The 15920-nt window shown below is 38.3% G+C and overlaps 1 protein-coding gene and 1 non-coding gene across 2 annotated transcripts; one reads left to right on the top strand and one right to left on the bottom strand.

Annotated features, from left to right (window-relative positions):
* Positions 1-12017: 12017 nt before the first annotated feature.
* Positions 12018-12124, bottom strand: LOC117279087 (small nucleolar RNA R71). Its single transcript, XR_004509480.1, has one exon. It is a non-coding gene; the product is annotated as a small nucleolar RNA R71 (small nucleolar RNA).
* Positions 12125-12301: 177 nt separating this feature from the next.
* Positions 12302-13706, top strand: LOC104105680 (uncharacterized). The gene is made up of 3 exons (XM_009614048.2): positions 12302-12427; positions 12738-13332; positions 13546-13706. Exons 1-3 carry the CDS (start codon positions 12302-12304, stop codon positions 13704-13706), a joined length of 882 nt encoding a protein of 293 aa, XP_009612343.2.
* Positions 13707-15920: the final 2214 nt, after the last annotated feature.

Genomic DNA, 15920 nt, shown 5'->3' with positions numbered 1-15920 from the left:
GCGCTCAATTATTTTACTGCGTAGCTAACAGTAGAATACTATCTACGAACTTATAGTTGAACTCGAAAGTGGGGACTATAAATTACATATAAGATTGAATAAAGTAAGTTCCTGAATTCGGGCATCGGAGAATAGATTCGCGATTAGGATAGACACATTCTAGTTGCCTTACTTGGTTATTATTACAGGCGATGCATATTCATTCTAGTTAATTCTGATTCTACAGACATATAGTGTTAGGTTGGCTAGAACAGGAGAGCAAGGCATCGAAAAAACTTTGCGAGCAATTTAGATCCTGTTAATCAACAAATTAGATAGATTAAGTAGTTGAATCAACCGAAAAAATACAATAGGCGAGGCATTAATCCCATAACCCAAGAATATCCCCATGCATTAATATATTTGATTCTTGGTAAGTTTTATTGAATGTGTTATTTGGCAATTGCTACGGAATCGGATTACAATGTGGCATGAGGTCTTTGCCGAGCAAGTGTGATTTATATTGTGGCACAAGGTCTTTGTCGTGTGGGTGCCACTTAGTTGTGGAACGAGGTCCTTGTCGTGCAATGGTGATAGATAATATGGGCACAAGGTGCCATATGGGTACGATTCTATTTGATGACTTGTTGTTGAAACTAAGTCATTACTTGTATTGAATTGTTATTACTTGTTCTGTATTTTAGTTATTATTTTTATGCTATACATCGTGTTACTAGTCTTTTATATATTGCACATGTTATATTACAAGTGAGTATCTTTTGACATATAAAACTCGTCACTACTTCTCTGAAGTTAGTCAAGATACTTACTGAGTACATGTGGTCGGTTGTACTCATACTACACTTTAGCACCTTCCGTGATGATTTTGGAGTTGAGTAGCTATGAAGACGAAGCTTTGCATTAGAGATGTACTAGCGTACCGGATTCATGCTACCCTTTTGTTTATGGTAGCTTAGAATTTTATTTTTGCTTATGTAACTTTCAAACAGATGTTGTATTTATTCATTTCACTAACTTTGTAAATCTAAATCGTGGTGGTGTATGAATTGTACTATCAGTCCTTGGGGTAGTTGTTTTATATTATTTTGCGATCTTATTTATAATATTGATGATTTCTTATTGTAGTAGTAACTTATACAGTTTGGCTTACCTAGCGGGTTGGGATAGGTGCCATCACGATATTAGTAGGATTTTGGGTCGTGACATGGAGTATGTCGGTCTGGGGCAAAGCATGTGGATTATCTCGTACGAGAAGGTTTGATGTTGTGTGATTCTTAGGAGGGTTCTATGAAGAATTTTCTTTCTACCCAATGGAATGTATGTACTTTGACTAGAGTTCGGATCGCTTGAGGAAGTTTGCACGACCATCACGAGGATAAGTATGCACTTGGTAGATTATTTAGAGAGTTTTATGGCAAGCTCTATAGGAGCTTATGAAGAGTTTAGCTAAATAATAGTGTGAGATCATGGCAGTTATGAAGGAAGAGTATTGTGGTTTATTGGATGATGTGTTCTACGGTTTCGAGCCAAGTGGAGGAGTCTACTATCAATGATCAGATGGCATGGTCATGTGTTATATTAGTCTTGTGGATTAGTTATGAATTGAAAAAGGATGACTTCGAAGATGATGCGAGCAATAGGATTTGTTGGATGCATAATGTAATAAACTTTATGGGTATATGAAGATCATGGAATGATTCAGGGTTGATATTCGTTGTGGATGTAGTGCGTAAGGAAAAGGAATCGCTTGGTGGCTTCTTTGGGGTACCCATGTGCTGGTGGAACACAAGTCATTCGGTACATACTTGCGATGCATCAGAGATTGGATCCGAATGACTCTCGAGAAGGTTCTAATGGGTTCAAGATTTATATATGGTATTTTCGGATATGTGTATGGCTAAGATCTGAGATTTGCATCGGATGGCACCGAGACTTGCAATATTTCTATATCATTATTGATTCTATATTGCAATATTAGAGAGATAAAAGAAGATAGCTCCAGATTCGCAGAAGGTCTCTTCAGAGCAGGCATTTCGATTGAGGTGTTATTGGGTGCATGAGATGGAACAAAGTGGTTTATGAGTCTTAGGACGACGTAGTTTCATATTGGAGTCACTTGGGATGAGTTTTGATTGAGGTTCATACACAACTGGGAAACAGAAGTGTTATCTTGAGGGCAATTCAAGAGAAATCTAAAGAAATTGGGTTAACTTAGCAGCGGTTTGGATTAGTATAGTAGCGGAAATGATTTGTTCATGTGGTATGATAGAGCTTTATTGGTATTTTGTGGCAACACTTTTGGTTTGGCAGTCTGCGTGACTCATTTGTGTTAGGGGGAACCGGTTCTGATGATTTGGTTATGTAAAAATGTGTTCTGAAAAGTTTGTGATGGTTTTGACCACGACTTGTGGTTGATGTACTCTACAAGCATGGGGAGTTTTGTTGCGTGTTATCATTTTGTTCTCCTGGATTAGGTTAAGTGGAAGATTTTTGGTCGATGGAGTTTATATCCTATTCGCGATTCAGAGTTGATAATGGGATTCTCGTATTTTTGCATGATAGATGTGGTGAGCTGTGTAGAATTTGGATTGAATGGACAAGGTTACGGTTCAGGTTTTGGCTACATGGCGCGAAAGGTTTATGGCGGTACTTCTCATAAGGTGATTGTATATAAGTGACATACCAGTCAGTTGATCGGGAGAGTTGGAGGTCAGATATGGAGATTACTTTATTCTTGAGGTTTAGAGACTAGATGTTCTCAAAGGCAAACTATCCCTTGGTTGCAGACTGTGAAGATGTGTTAAGGGTTAGACAACTGATTGTATGTGCTATGGATAGGTTACTGTAGACTTTTGGATGGTTATTCACCTATTCCGGGATAATCAAAATAGATTTGGGGGCCCATTGGTAAGACTAATGAAAATGTGTATTCTACACCAGATCGGTTTGTTTACTCAGCATAACAATTGTTGGGAGTGTGTAATCTACTAGAGTTGATCTTATTCATGCTCTGATATGTGCCATATGTTACTCTCTTGTGCTACGCTGGATTGTGAGACTATTTGACTATTCACAAGCATGAGGTGGTCCTGTTTAGACCTTGTGGCGAGATTTGAGCGAGATGGATATTGGGGTGTTGAGTTGCTTATTGCACCTTAGTCGTGTTTTTCCTGTCTGTGGTATATTATGCTATTTGTTTCTCCATGGTTATGATCATACACTTCGCGTGTTTGTTGTTGATACCCATGTGTCTGTTGATTGCGAGCTTTATGACTCGATAAATATTCCATGTGGATCGGTATGTTTGGACCGGGTCACGTGTCGCAGTGGAGTTATGTTAGGATATGATTCTTTGTGTTTATTTTGTGTGTTTTTCTTCTCCCGTGTGGGATGGAATTACAACATTGTGTATTGGTGATTGTACCCTCAAGACTTGTTGTATAGTTCTCTTATTTGGTTCTCCTTCCATCTTTGATTATGTTCGAGTTGTTGCTTGTTGGGTACAGATTGTGTTGTATGTGGCTCTAAGTGACATTTGGTATGTCTTGTCAATCGAGCAACTTGTACTGGGTGGGATGAGTTTATTGGACCTGGAATTAGTGCAATCGGATTTGGGATAAGGTATGTTTAAAAAAAGAACATCGTTAGTCAGCTTAGAATTCAGCAACGATTCTTGTCGAGCTAGAGAACTCTACAACTTATTGACTTGATAGATAGTTATGAGTTTATACATGTTTGTTTCTTCGTAGCTGTGCTACGAAGGTTTGGGACGAGGTTTTATTTGATATGAGATATATTATCGGTACCGTATTTGGTAATAAGCAGCTATTGCGGTTGAAAGTTATGGCTATGCATACGTGAGTTACGCGGTACATCGTGTGGTTACATCTTGAAATTATGTTTATGATTTGATGAGGCTTGTGGGGACTGATACATTATATATGTACAAGGATCGATTCTTACACAGAATTCTAGATGTTAGAATTTAGTTCTAAGGCTTGTGGACTAAGGTCGAATGAAGAATATTCAGTCAGATTGTATTATAGACTTATATAGACTGAGGTGGCATGAGATTATCCATGGGTATGTGTATGATGAGCTTATACAGTGATTTGATGGCTTTGGAATGACTCTTGGCTCGTTCGAGGATGAACGTATGTTTAAGTGAAGGAGAATGTAATGACCCGACCGGTTGTTTTGAGTGCTAGCATCCCGCTCAGTGATTTGAGACATTGAGTAGCTTCACATGATGTATTATGACTTAAGTGTATAGTTGGTTTTGATTTTCGGAAAGTTCGAGATTGATTTGATATAATAATTCTCAATTAGGAAGAGTTGACCAAGGTTTGACTTTTGAGTAAACGACCTCAGATTGGTGATTTGATGATTCCAATAGGTTCATAGGGTAATTTTGGACTTGGTCGTATATTTAGATCTAAATTTGGATATTCTAAAAGGTTTTGGCTCTATAAATCGAAAGTTGGCAATTTAAAAAATTGGAGAGTTTACAAGTTTGACCGAGAGTTGACTTCAGGGAATTCGAACTCCTATTGTGGTTTTGAGACCTTGGATAGATTCATTTAGTTGATTGGAACTTGTATGCAAAGTTTGGTGGTGATCTGGAATGTCTAAGTGTGATTGAGATGCGTTCAGCGAAGTTTGAAACATAAGAGAATGAATTGATCTTCGATTTCTTGATTTTGATGTTATTTGTGGTGTTTCAAGATTTTGAATAAGTTTGAATGAGGTATTTGGACTTGTTGGTATGATTGGATGGGGTCCCCGGGGCTTGGGTGAGTTCTGGATTGTTATTGCCAAGTTGATTTGTATTGGCTCTGGTTTTTCGCATTTGTGATGAGGGGGTCGCAAATGCGAACATTGCATTTGCGAGGAGGTTGTCGCTTTTGCGACCTGGTCGAGCTGGAAGGACCTCTCACTTGCGAGTATGTGAGTCGCATTTGCGATTGTGGGCTTCTGAGGTCTCTGTTCATATTTGCAAACTGCAGTGTCGCTTTTGTGAATGTCAGCTGTAGGACTTCGCATTTGTGAAGTATTTGGTCGCAATTGCGACAAGATTTGTCCTGAGCTTTCTTGGCATTTGTGGGCCTGAGGTCACGTCTGCGGAGTTCGCATTTGCGAGCTTCTGGTCACAAATGCGACATGTGTGGCTAGATTTAAGTTGGTGTGTTGGGATTTTGAGCTCAATCTTTCATATTTTGAACCCTAGACTTGGAGGTGAGCGATTGTTTATGGGGATTTTCATACAAGGTAAGAGGGTAAGTGATTTCTATCTATTTGTGATTATATTTCATGAATCTACATGGATTTCTACACCAAAAATGTGAAATTTCTATGTGAAAATTTTGAATTTTGCCTACACTTTGAAAAGGTATATTTTGAGGATTTGAGTTCCGATTTAGATTCGATTTTAGAATCTAATCATATATTTGGACTCAAGAGGTTATGGATCATCGGATTGGTATTGGTTCTGAGATTTGTGCGTGCGGGTCCGGCGTTAATTTTTGTTGACTTTTGGAAATTCTTTAAAGATTGAGGCTTTATTAACAGGGATTACTTCCTATGACATTGGTTGACTTCCTTGATTGTTGGTTGTCTAAATTCGAACTGGCTAGATGTAATTTTTCAAGGAAATGCAATTTTGGAGCTTTGGACTAGCTCGAATGAGGTAAGTGTCTTCCCTAGCTTTCGTTGAGGGAATATTTCCTACTAATTGATGTTGTTTGCTACATACGGGGAGTGATGTATATATGAGATGACGAGCTTATATACATGTGCCATGAGTATACATGCCCTGGGTAGATTCTAGATTACTCCATGTCTTGTTTAGTTCAGTGTTCTACTTGATTCTATGTGTTATTAATTTAATTGACTATGTGAGCACAATAAATCATGCTAGAGATAAAGTGAGGCTAACAGTACCTTATTTTGAGCATGATGAACTATTCTCAAGATTGTTGTTGTACTTGCTCTAGACGTAGTCACACGTATACTATGAACACACATCTGTAGTTGTTATTATTGTGTTATGCCCTTAATTGAAGTATGACTACTTGAGTTTCCTTACCCACGCTAAAGTCTATGAAATGGATTTTTAATGCTTATCGGGATATGATGATATTTTGGGCAACATATTACATGTTGGGTCAGTGGTCATACGTACATAAAGGCATACATCCAACTTACGGATTATCCCTCGTATACATGTACACATCAATGAATGATTAATTCTCATTCTACGTGCATCATACATGCTTATTTCCCGTTCATATGCATACATCACTGCATACAGTTCTCGGATATGGATCGAGGTGATGGCACGAGATTTTTGCCGTGTAGTTGTGATGATATTGTTATTGTTAGGGTACGAGGTCTTTGTTGTGCGCCTATTACTATGGCACGAGGCTTTATACCGTGCAACGTATAGATACGGATCCATCCCCCTAGGGTCGCCCTCACATGTTTCTCTCTTGATGGTGCACACGAGAATTGTGGTACCATGCTTGATGGAATTTATTATGCACATGTGGCAGTATAAGGGTAGAATTCTTGATCAAGCACATGTGGCGGTATAAAGGTGGCAGTCTTGATTAAGCACTTGTGGAGTATAAGAGTGACATTTCATGGTTGAAGTTCATGTGACAGTATTAGCGTGTCATTCTTGATTATGCACATGAATTATTTATGTTTGTCATGTATTTCACATGTTTTACAGGTATGATCTATGCATATCATTTACATATGCTAGTCGACCCATTCTTCATATGTATTGGACTAGTTAGTGAGTTGTTGGACAATTGGAGGGTTTCGGATTGATGTTGCGAGAAAGTTATTATCATACATCATCATGTTGAACTTTTGCAAAGGTTACATAAAGTTGCCGTTTGGAAATTTACATTAAATTGGTTCATTATCTGGTATAGACCCTTACATCTAGGTAGAAGTATTTGAGTACAAGTTATACTTGGTACAAGTCTCCTTTACATGTGAAGATGGTGCAACTATATATGTTTGGACTTGTTAATTGAAAAAAACATGCTTATGACCTCTTCTTTGATTGTGCACTTGAATTCTGATATTAGTTGTTCTATGATTGTTTCCTTTGGATTCTTTCTCGGTATTATACATGTGATTGAGTTGTACAGGTATTATTAAGTGAGTATATTTTGACTTAAAAATCACGTCACTACTTTACTGAGGTTAGTCAAGAATATACTTACTGAGTACATGAGGTCGGTTGTTCTCATACTACACTTTTGCACCTTGCGTGCAGATCTACAACTGAGTAGCTGTGGAAGACGGAGCCTTGCATTGAAGCCATACCAACATTCCAGATTCAATCTACCTCTCGTTCATGGTAGTTTAGGATTTCATGGTCTATTTATATAAACTTCAAACAAATGTTGTATTTATTCTTTGTACATCTTTGAAAATTCTAAATCTTAGTGGATCATGACTTGTACTACCAATACTTGGGGTAGTTGTATTAAATTCTTTTGCAGTCTTTATTGTTAATATTGATGATTCTCATTATAGTTGTAACTTATTATGTTTGGCTTACCTAACGAGTTGAGTTAGGTGCCTTTACGACTTGGTGGGAATTTTGGGCCGTCACAATTATGTTAATCTTTCATATTTTGTAAGTACCAAATTCGTGCTCATCCATAATGTGTAAATCCTTGCTCATACTCCCTCACACTCAGGTGGCAAAGCGGTTAAATCCTTTGCTTATTTTTATCACATCTAAGTGGCGATGTAACATGTGCTTAGATGGACACATCCCAATGATATCTGTAACAAGTGTCGACGTAATATTATGAATATTCTTCATGATTTAATGATTTTTACGCTAACTGCCAACTAGCCATAATTTTCCTCCTTTATTTGAGTTTTAAAGCGATAATGTGAGGAAACTGCAGCAACAACAACAACAATAATAACAACAACAGCCCAGCAAAATCCCACAAGCGGGATCTGGGGAGGGTAGTGTGTACGCAGACCTTACCCCTACTCCGGTGGAGTAGAGATGTTATTGCTGATAGACCCTCGGCATAATAAGATGAAATGACACAATGTAGCTGTAATGGCCCGGCCGGTCATTTTGAGTATTATAGCCCCTCTCCCCCCCCCCCTTATTGCTTAATCTATATTCATTTGGTGTTATGTGACTCGCCGGGGTGATTGGTTTGGTTTTGGGGATATTTCGAAATGAATTGGGATACTTCGACCCAAGGTTGGAAGCCTAAGTCAAAATAGTTGACCAGATGTTGACTTATGTGTAAATAACTCCGGAATGGAGTTTTGATGATTCCGATAGCTCTGTATAGTGATTTGGACTTAGGAGAGTGTCCGGATATTTATTTGGAGGTCCGTAGATGATTTTGGCTTAAATTGGCGAAAGTTGGGAAAGTTGAAGTTTGGAGAATTGAGAAGTTTGACCGAGAGTTGACTTTGTGATTACTGGGCTTGAATTTTGGTTTCGGAAGTTGGAATAGGTCTATTGTGTCATTTATGACTTGTGTGCAAAATTTGAGGCCAATCGGAGTTGGTTTGATAGGTTTCGGCATCGATTGTAGAAGTTGGACATTCTTTAGCTTAATTAGGCTTGAATTGGGGTGCGATTCGTATTTTTGATGTTGTCTGATGTGATTTGAGTCCTCTACTAAGTTCGTATCGTATTTTAGGACTTGTTGGTATGTTTGGTTGAGGTCCCGGGGGCCTCGGGTGGATTTCGGATGGTTAACGGATCAAAAAATGGGACTTGAAGCATTGTTGAGATTGTGGACCTTCTAGAGTGATCACACCTGCGAGGGGATTGATCACAGGTGCGACGCCGTAAATGCGACATTTGCAGCTGGGTTAATAGATGGAATTTCGGGACTTAGTCTCATTTTATCACTTTTTGAGCTCTAAACTTGGTGGGAGGCGATTCTTGGAGGAGATTTCACATATAGCTATTGGGTAAGTGATTTCACTCAATTTTGATATTATAACTTGATTTCTTATGGATTTTAACATTAAAATCATGGAAGTTGGAAGATATTTTTGGGGATTTTTGACTATGTTTTTAAAAGAATTGAGATTTGAGAGTCGATTTGGACTCGGATTTGAAAACCAATCATATATTTGGACTTGTGGGGTTATGGGTAGTCGAGATCTACCCCTCGACTCGGATTTTTGACGGGGCGGGCCCGGGGTTGATTTTTGTTGACTTTTGGGAATTGCAAAAAGATTACGACTTTATTAATTGAAATTGATTCCTTTTTCATTTTTTGATGTTATCGAATCGTTCTGGGCTAGATTTGTGCCGGGCTGAGGTAATTTCTATGGGAAAGGCTATTTTTTAGTATTGATTTGGCTTGTGTTAGGTAAGTATCTTGCCTAGGTTTGGTTGAGAAAAATTTTCCTACTAATTGATATTGTTTTCTATATGCGGGGTGATGTATATATGAGGTGATAAGCGTATATACATGTGACATGCGTATTCATGCTCGGGGTAGATTCTAGCTTACTCTATGTCTTATTTGGTTGTGTTTTTTACTTGGTTCCATGTATTATTAAATTAATTGACTTCGTGAGTACTATAAACTATGGTAGAGAAATGTTGAGGCTATTGGTACCTTATATTGAACATAATGAGCAAATCTTGATACTTATGCCATATTTGCCTTGAAGATAGATACATGTAGGTTATGAACACACATCGGGACTTGTTCTTGTAATATGACTTGATTAGGACGTGTACACTCTGTGATACATATATGATCCTTTGTATGACTACTTGAACTTGGTTTCTATACTTGATTTAACAATAGTCATGCTTTATTCGAACTTTTGTTGTTATCATGTCCTTGTGTGCTTTATTGATGAGTTATGAGGATGTACCTCGTGATGATAAATTATTATCTTGCATTTGTGATGATTGTGCCACATGTGGGCATGTTGTGCATATTGATTGTACATGTGTATGCGGCAATATAAGGGAGGCATTTCATTTGTGATGTGCAAGCGGCAAGATCAGGGTGGCTAGATGCAAGTGGTGACATAAGGGAGTGATATTCGGCTATAAATGTATATTTTTAATGCATTGCTTACCTTAAATTTTAGTACTTTAATGATTAATTGTGTGACCTTTGAGCTTAATAAAGTTGTTTTTAAGTGGAGGATCATTGGAATACATAAAGTATGAAAGTTGCACAAAAAGATGTTGAAGACTCAAGAAAAGAGTACGAGAATAAAAAAATCGGAGCAAGGCAAGGGTACCTCGCTTCACCTGGTCTAAGGCGAGCTCAACCTCGCCCCGGACCTCGCCTCGCCTGGCTTGAGGTGCGCTCAACCATGCTACAGACCAGGCCTCGCGAGCTCTAAAGCCTGGTCCCCCAGTCCGCGAATAAATTATTTTCTACTCAATTTTGCACTTGGAGACTCCTAACCTAGCTTATAAATACCGCCTAAACATGATTATTAAAGAGGTTGGTCAATTTTGAAGGAGGCAAAGGCATAGAAACACAAATGGAGCATGAAATTCATTGATTTTTACATCTTTCATCTAGTCTTCGTAGCTTCTAGGTATAAAAACAATACTTTGATTATTATTATGAACATGAGTGGCTAAAAACCTCATTATTCTAGGGTTATGGGTTGTTATTGACTTTGTTCTTTGACGATTGACGATATTGCTTGATTCTATCATATTAATTTGATTATTCAATCTTGTGCTCAATTATTTTATTGCATAGCTAACAGTAGAATACTATCTATGAATTTATAGTTGAATAAGAAAGTGGGAAATATAGATTACATATAAGATTGAATAAAGTAAGTTCTTGAATCCAGGCATCAGAGAATAGATTTGCGATTAGGATAGACATATTTTAGTTGCCTTACTTGGTTATTATTGCACACGCTGCACATTCATTCTAGCTAATTCTGATTCTATAGACAAATAGTGTTCGGTTGGCTTGAACAGGCGAGCGAGGCATCGAAAAAACTTCGATCGGTTTAGATCATGTTAATCAACAAATTAGATAGATTAAGTAGTTGAATCAACCGGAAGAATACAATAGGAGAGGCATTAATCCCATAACCCTGGAATATCCCCATCATATTGAATTCACTCCTACGTGTTTATTTGCTCTACTTGTGATCTTATTCTCTTATTTGCTTATTAGTTTCGTAGTAATTTAGTAAGTAAAAACCACAATCATCTTCCTCAAAATATCTTGAACAAATAACTTGTAACTAGTTTAGTTTTGGCAGTAGTTGATCATAAATCCTCGTGGGAACGATACTCTTTTATCACTTTATTACTTGTCAACTACGTATACTTGCGTATGCATTTGGACCCAACAAGTTTTTGGCACCGCTGTCAGGGATTAGAAAGTAGCTACTTTTCTGAAATAGGCTTTTATTTGTTTTTTTTCGAGATTTAATTTTTTTTACTGTTTTTGACTCTACAAGTGTTCACATTGAATACTAAGAAGAAGTAACGGTTTGAACAATCTTCCTCCCCATGTTCCTGAAACCTTAAAGACTCTTTCACAAGTTAAGGAGGGAGGCGGAAGCAAGAGCAAAAACTATAGAGTTGGGCATTGTAGTCCAACCACAGTCAATCGAGATGGCAGAGAATGATGGGAGACCAGTGATTGAGGCCACAAGGCCTAGTCTCGCGAACATGACTCAGGCTATCGTGAAGCCTGGCATAACTAAGCACTTCGAGCTAAAACAGCACGTGGTGCAGTTGATTCAATCCACTGGGTAATTTGTGGGTTTTTCAAATGAAGATATGCAAAGGCACATACAGAATGTTTTTGGAGATCACGAATACATACAACTATCCTAACGTCTCCAAGGACTATGTCAGACTGACTTTATTTCCCTTTTCTCTGTTGGGGGAAGCAAATGAGTGGTTGAACAAAGAGCCAGCAAACTCAATCTGCACATGGGATGATCTAGCACGAAAATTCCTCATCAAATCCTCTCCCACAAAGAAAATAAAGTCACTGAGAAGCCAAATTCTAGGGTTTCAACAAAAGGATGGCGAGACTCTACATCAAGCTTGGGAGAGATATAAAAAACTACTTAGAGATTGCCCGCATCACTGTCAAACTGATAAAGTTTTGGATCATACTTTTGTGGATGGTTTGGACGAGACCTCTAAACTGAATCTAGACTCATCTTGTGGAGGTAGTTTCATGCAAAAGCCATATAGTGAAACTTAGACCCTACTAAACAACATCACTGGAATGATCATAACTGGTAAGGTGAAGGTGAACTAAGAAGAATGATAAGACAGAAAGTAGCAGGTACATTCGAGTTTGATGAGATGTCAGCCATGCAAGCAGAAATTGCTAAACTGACCAACCAAGTGGCTAAGATAGCAGTGGGTCAAGGGCATCAAATGCATCAGGTTCAAAGGATGGCCATATGTTGTGAAATTTGTGGAGAAAGTCACACGAGTAACTAATGTCTGGTAAATCCATAATCAATTTATTATGTGGGCCAGCAGAGTAAAGGTTGAATGAACCAATATGCACAATATGGGAACACTTATAATCCCAACTGGAGGAATCACCCAAACTTCTCATAGGGTCAATCAAAGTCAAAATTAAAACTAATACAGACCCCAAGGGAACTTCAACCAAACCCAGACACCACCATAGCAAGCAGAAGAGAGCACAAATGACTGGTTAAAAAAGTTATTACTTGACAACCAACAGCTTGGAACCGACAATCAACAACTTCGGCTTGACAATCAACAACTCAAGACTGATTTGAGAAATTTGGAGAGGCAATTCGAGCAAGTAGCCTCCAATCAGAATGTTAAACCTGCTAGAGCATTCCCAAGTGACACTGAGAAGAATCCTATAAAACACATGCAAGTCATTAATCTAAGAAGTAGGAGAGAGTTGGAGGAGCCTCCTTCTCAAAAGTCTATATTTGAAAGAGAATTGGTGCCTAATCCAGTAAAAAAAGCCGAAAAGAAGGATGATAAACAAAGGCAAGAGATAAATGCAAGGTTGCCACCACCTTTTCCACAAAGACTACAGAAACAGAAAGATGAAGCAAAGTATAGAAAGTTCATAGATATTTTGAGCCAGGTACGTGTGAATCTGCCTTTGGTGGAAGTGTTGCAAGAAGTGCCCAAATATGCAAAGTATCTTAGAGATATTATGGCTAACAAGAGAAGAAATGCCAAGTTTGAAAGAGTTGCACTTACCGAGTGCAGTGCTAGAGTGCAAAGTAAGCTCCCGCCAAAGTTGAAGGATCTTGGATGTTTTACAATTCCATTGGCCAATGAGAAACATGAGATTGGTAAAGCCTTATGTGATTTAGGGGCAAGTGTTAATTTGATGCCTTTATCTATTTTCAAGCAACTCGAATTGGGAGTGTCTAGGCCTACAACGATCACTTTATAGCTAGCGGATAGGTCGTTGACAATGCTAGAGGGGATTATTAAATATATGCTCGTACGAGTGGGGAAGTCCATCTTTCCCACAAACTTCATTATATTTGACTACATGCCAGATGAAGAAGTGCCTGTTATTTTAGGGTTACCATTCTTGGCTACTGGTGGAGAAACTATATACGTGAGGGAAGGAAAGATGAAGATGAGAGTACATGATGAGGAAGTCACTTTTAATGTGTACAAGGCGCTTAAACTTCCCAAGCATTATGAGGATTTATGAAATATCTCTGTGGTAGAATCGAAGTTGATAGAGCAAGCTCTTTATGTGGAGCCTAGTGGTATGGAAAAGAAAATCGAGTTAGAAGAAGTGGTGTTGCGAGTTGAATGTGTAAAGCTAAAAGAGAAAAGGGTCAGAGAGAAAAGAGGAGTTCCTCCTAGAGCGTGTAAGAAGACAAAACTCCATAAAAATAGGAGGAAACAAAAGCGTCTAGCTTGAGCATGTCATTTATATCGTGCCGCAATATTAAATCAGGTGCTTCATGGGAGGCAACCCATGGTGATGTTGTAAATGTCATGCCATGACGTTAACTAAGGCGTTTGTTGGAGGCAACCCAATTCGTAGATTATTTTATTTAATTTGATTTTTATTTTTGCTTTTGGGTACTAACAGGTTGAGTTTTAGTGTTTGAATAGGTACAGGAGCGAGATCGGAAGGTCAAAACGCATAAAGCAGTCAAAAGCATAATGAAAAATCACATGTACACGCCCCATACAATGCCTAGCGAGGTATGGACCTCGCGTTACACCTAGTGGCGCTTGCCTAGGTGCGAGCTCCAGCTCGCGAGACACCTCGCACCGCCCAGCTCACCATCTTGCCCCACACCTGGCTTCGCCAGGACAGTCACGCGGGCAATCTCGCGTCCTAGCTCGCGGCGCCCAAGTAAGTCTTCTCTTCTCTCTTCTTTTATTTTTATCTCACCCCTTCCCGCACAAGCACACACACCCTCATGAACCCTATAGGAATGTGATTATTGATTACATGAGTGCGTACACTCAAAATCCAAATCGATTTGGGAGGGTGAGGTAATCCCTCACCCGCACAAGATCTTACACAACTAGTGCGCGCCAAGTATTTATCAAAATGCCTCAAATGCAACATTTGTCCCAATTGGAGCCCGAGTCTCCGGGGTGATACACTAGTGGTTTGTGAGCGTGAATAACATAAGATTTTAAGTGTGGGATGGCTCAACGGAGCCGGGTATATGGTTAAAAGTATGGTGATTACGTTGTGCTTACATGCAAACTAGCTGATTGGATGATGCTACGTGCTTAAATTGTGCAAGGTGAAGTCTGAGTAAACTTGATTTGATGGAAGGGCCATGTGCTAAAATTTTAAGTGTGGGATCGTTACGACCACATGTTGAGCTGATGAGGAGGATGAAGAGGAGTGACCAAGGAGTTTTCTTACCACCCTTCTGAATTTTTATTGCATTTATACGCACTGAGGACATTTCATACTTTAAGTGTGGGGTGCGGGATCCTCTGTGGTATGTAAATAGTAGACTAATTGTTAGCTTCTTATTTTTTTTTTTAGTTTAGTATATTCTAGATTAGCTTATTGTTTTCTATTTTAGTATAGCTTAATTAAAAAAAACAAATATATGAAAAATCAAAAAATAATTGAAGCAAAATTTGGACTTTTCCCGAAGATTGATCTTCTAGGCAGCTTTCTTGAGGGATTTAAGTCTAACAAAATAAAAGTTAAAAAATAGAAAAATCCAAAAAACATGTCTTTTAGTTTCCTTTAGGTAGTAATAATTCCACGTGATTTTTCTTTGTGCCTCGGTTCATTTTCATGGGATGTAGATTGAATCGGGTAGTAGTTTTTAAATTTTTTAGAATAGATTAGAATTTAGGGAATAAATGGAGGAAGAAAGATGAGATTTCTAGGTGCTTTTTGACTTGTTTAATAGTAGCATATTTAGGTTTTGGCATGTGTAGTATCTTCCCGATGTGTTCAAAATTGTTCATGATGCCTTGAGTATTTGTATAGCATGTCTTGTGACGCTTATGTCTCATTTACTTGACTATTATTCACTTTGTACTTAATGCTTAATAACTAGTGGCTCCGTAGATACTTGCATTAGTTTGAGAGTTGGAATAAGCTTATGAGTATGTGCCTTGTGTGGTGAGGTTTTTATATAGTCCAAGTCATTGCATTTGAGTCTAGAACATGCCCGTTGTGTAAGTTAAAGCAAAATTTTAGGTGTTGCACGGTTTGAAAATAATTTTAGGCTTTATTTGATCTTTTTGTGCTTTAATGCTTATTATAAATAAAATTTATCCCTAGTTAACCCTTTTGAGCCTGTAGACCTTTTATTTGGCACCCACATCACAAGCCTATACCCTTTTGTTCTTAATTGATATTATTTTAATCCTTTTACCTCTTAAAATATTTTAATTGTAAAATGAGCGCTAAAAGAAGTAAGGAGAG

Source organism: Nicotiana tomentosiformis, chromosome 2, assembly GCF_000390325.3.
Source record: "Nicotiana tomentosiformis chromosome 2, ASM39032v3, whole genome shotgun sequence".
In the NCBI taxonomy this organism is placed as follows: Eukaryota; Viridiplantae; Streptophyta; class Magnoliopsida; order Solanales; family Solanaceae; genus Nicotiana; species Nicotiana tomentosiformis.
This window is presented reverse-complemented; position numbering and strand designations above follow the sequence as displayed.

Excerpts from the sequence above, each read along its gene's own strand:
- LOC104105680 (XM_009614048.2), top strand. The coding sequence starts at position 12,302 with ATGATAAGACAGAAAGTAGCAGGTACATTCGAGTTTGATGAGATGTCA. Across the intron at positions 12,428-12,737 it reads AAGGGCATCAAATGCATCAG|CTTGGAACCGACAATCAACA; the intron begins GTTCAAAGGATG and ends GACAACCAACAG. Across the intron at positions 13,333-13,545 it reads CAATGAGAAACATGAGATTG|ATGAAGAAGTGCCTGTTATT; the intron begins GTAAAGCCTTAT and ends ACTACATGCCAG.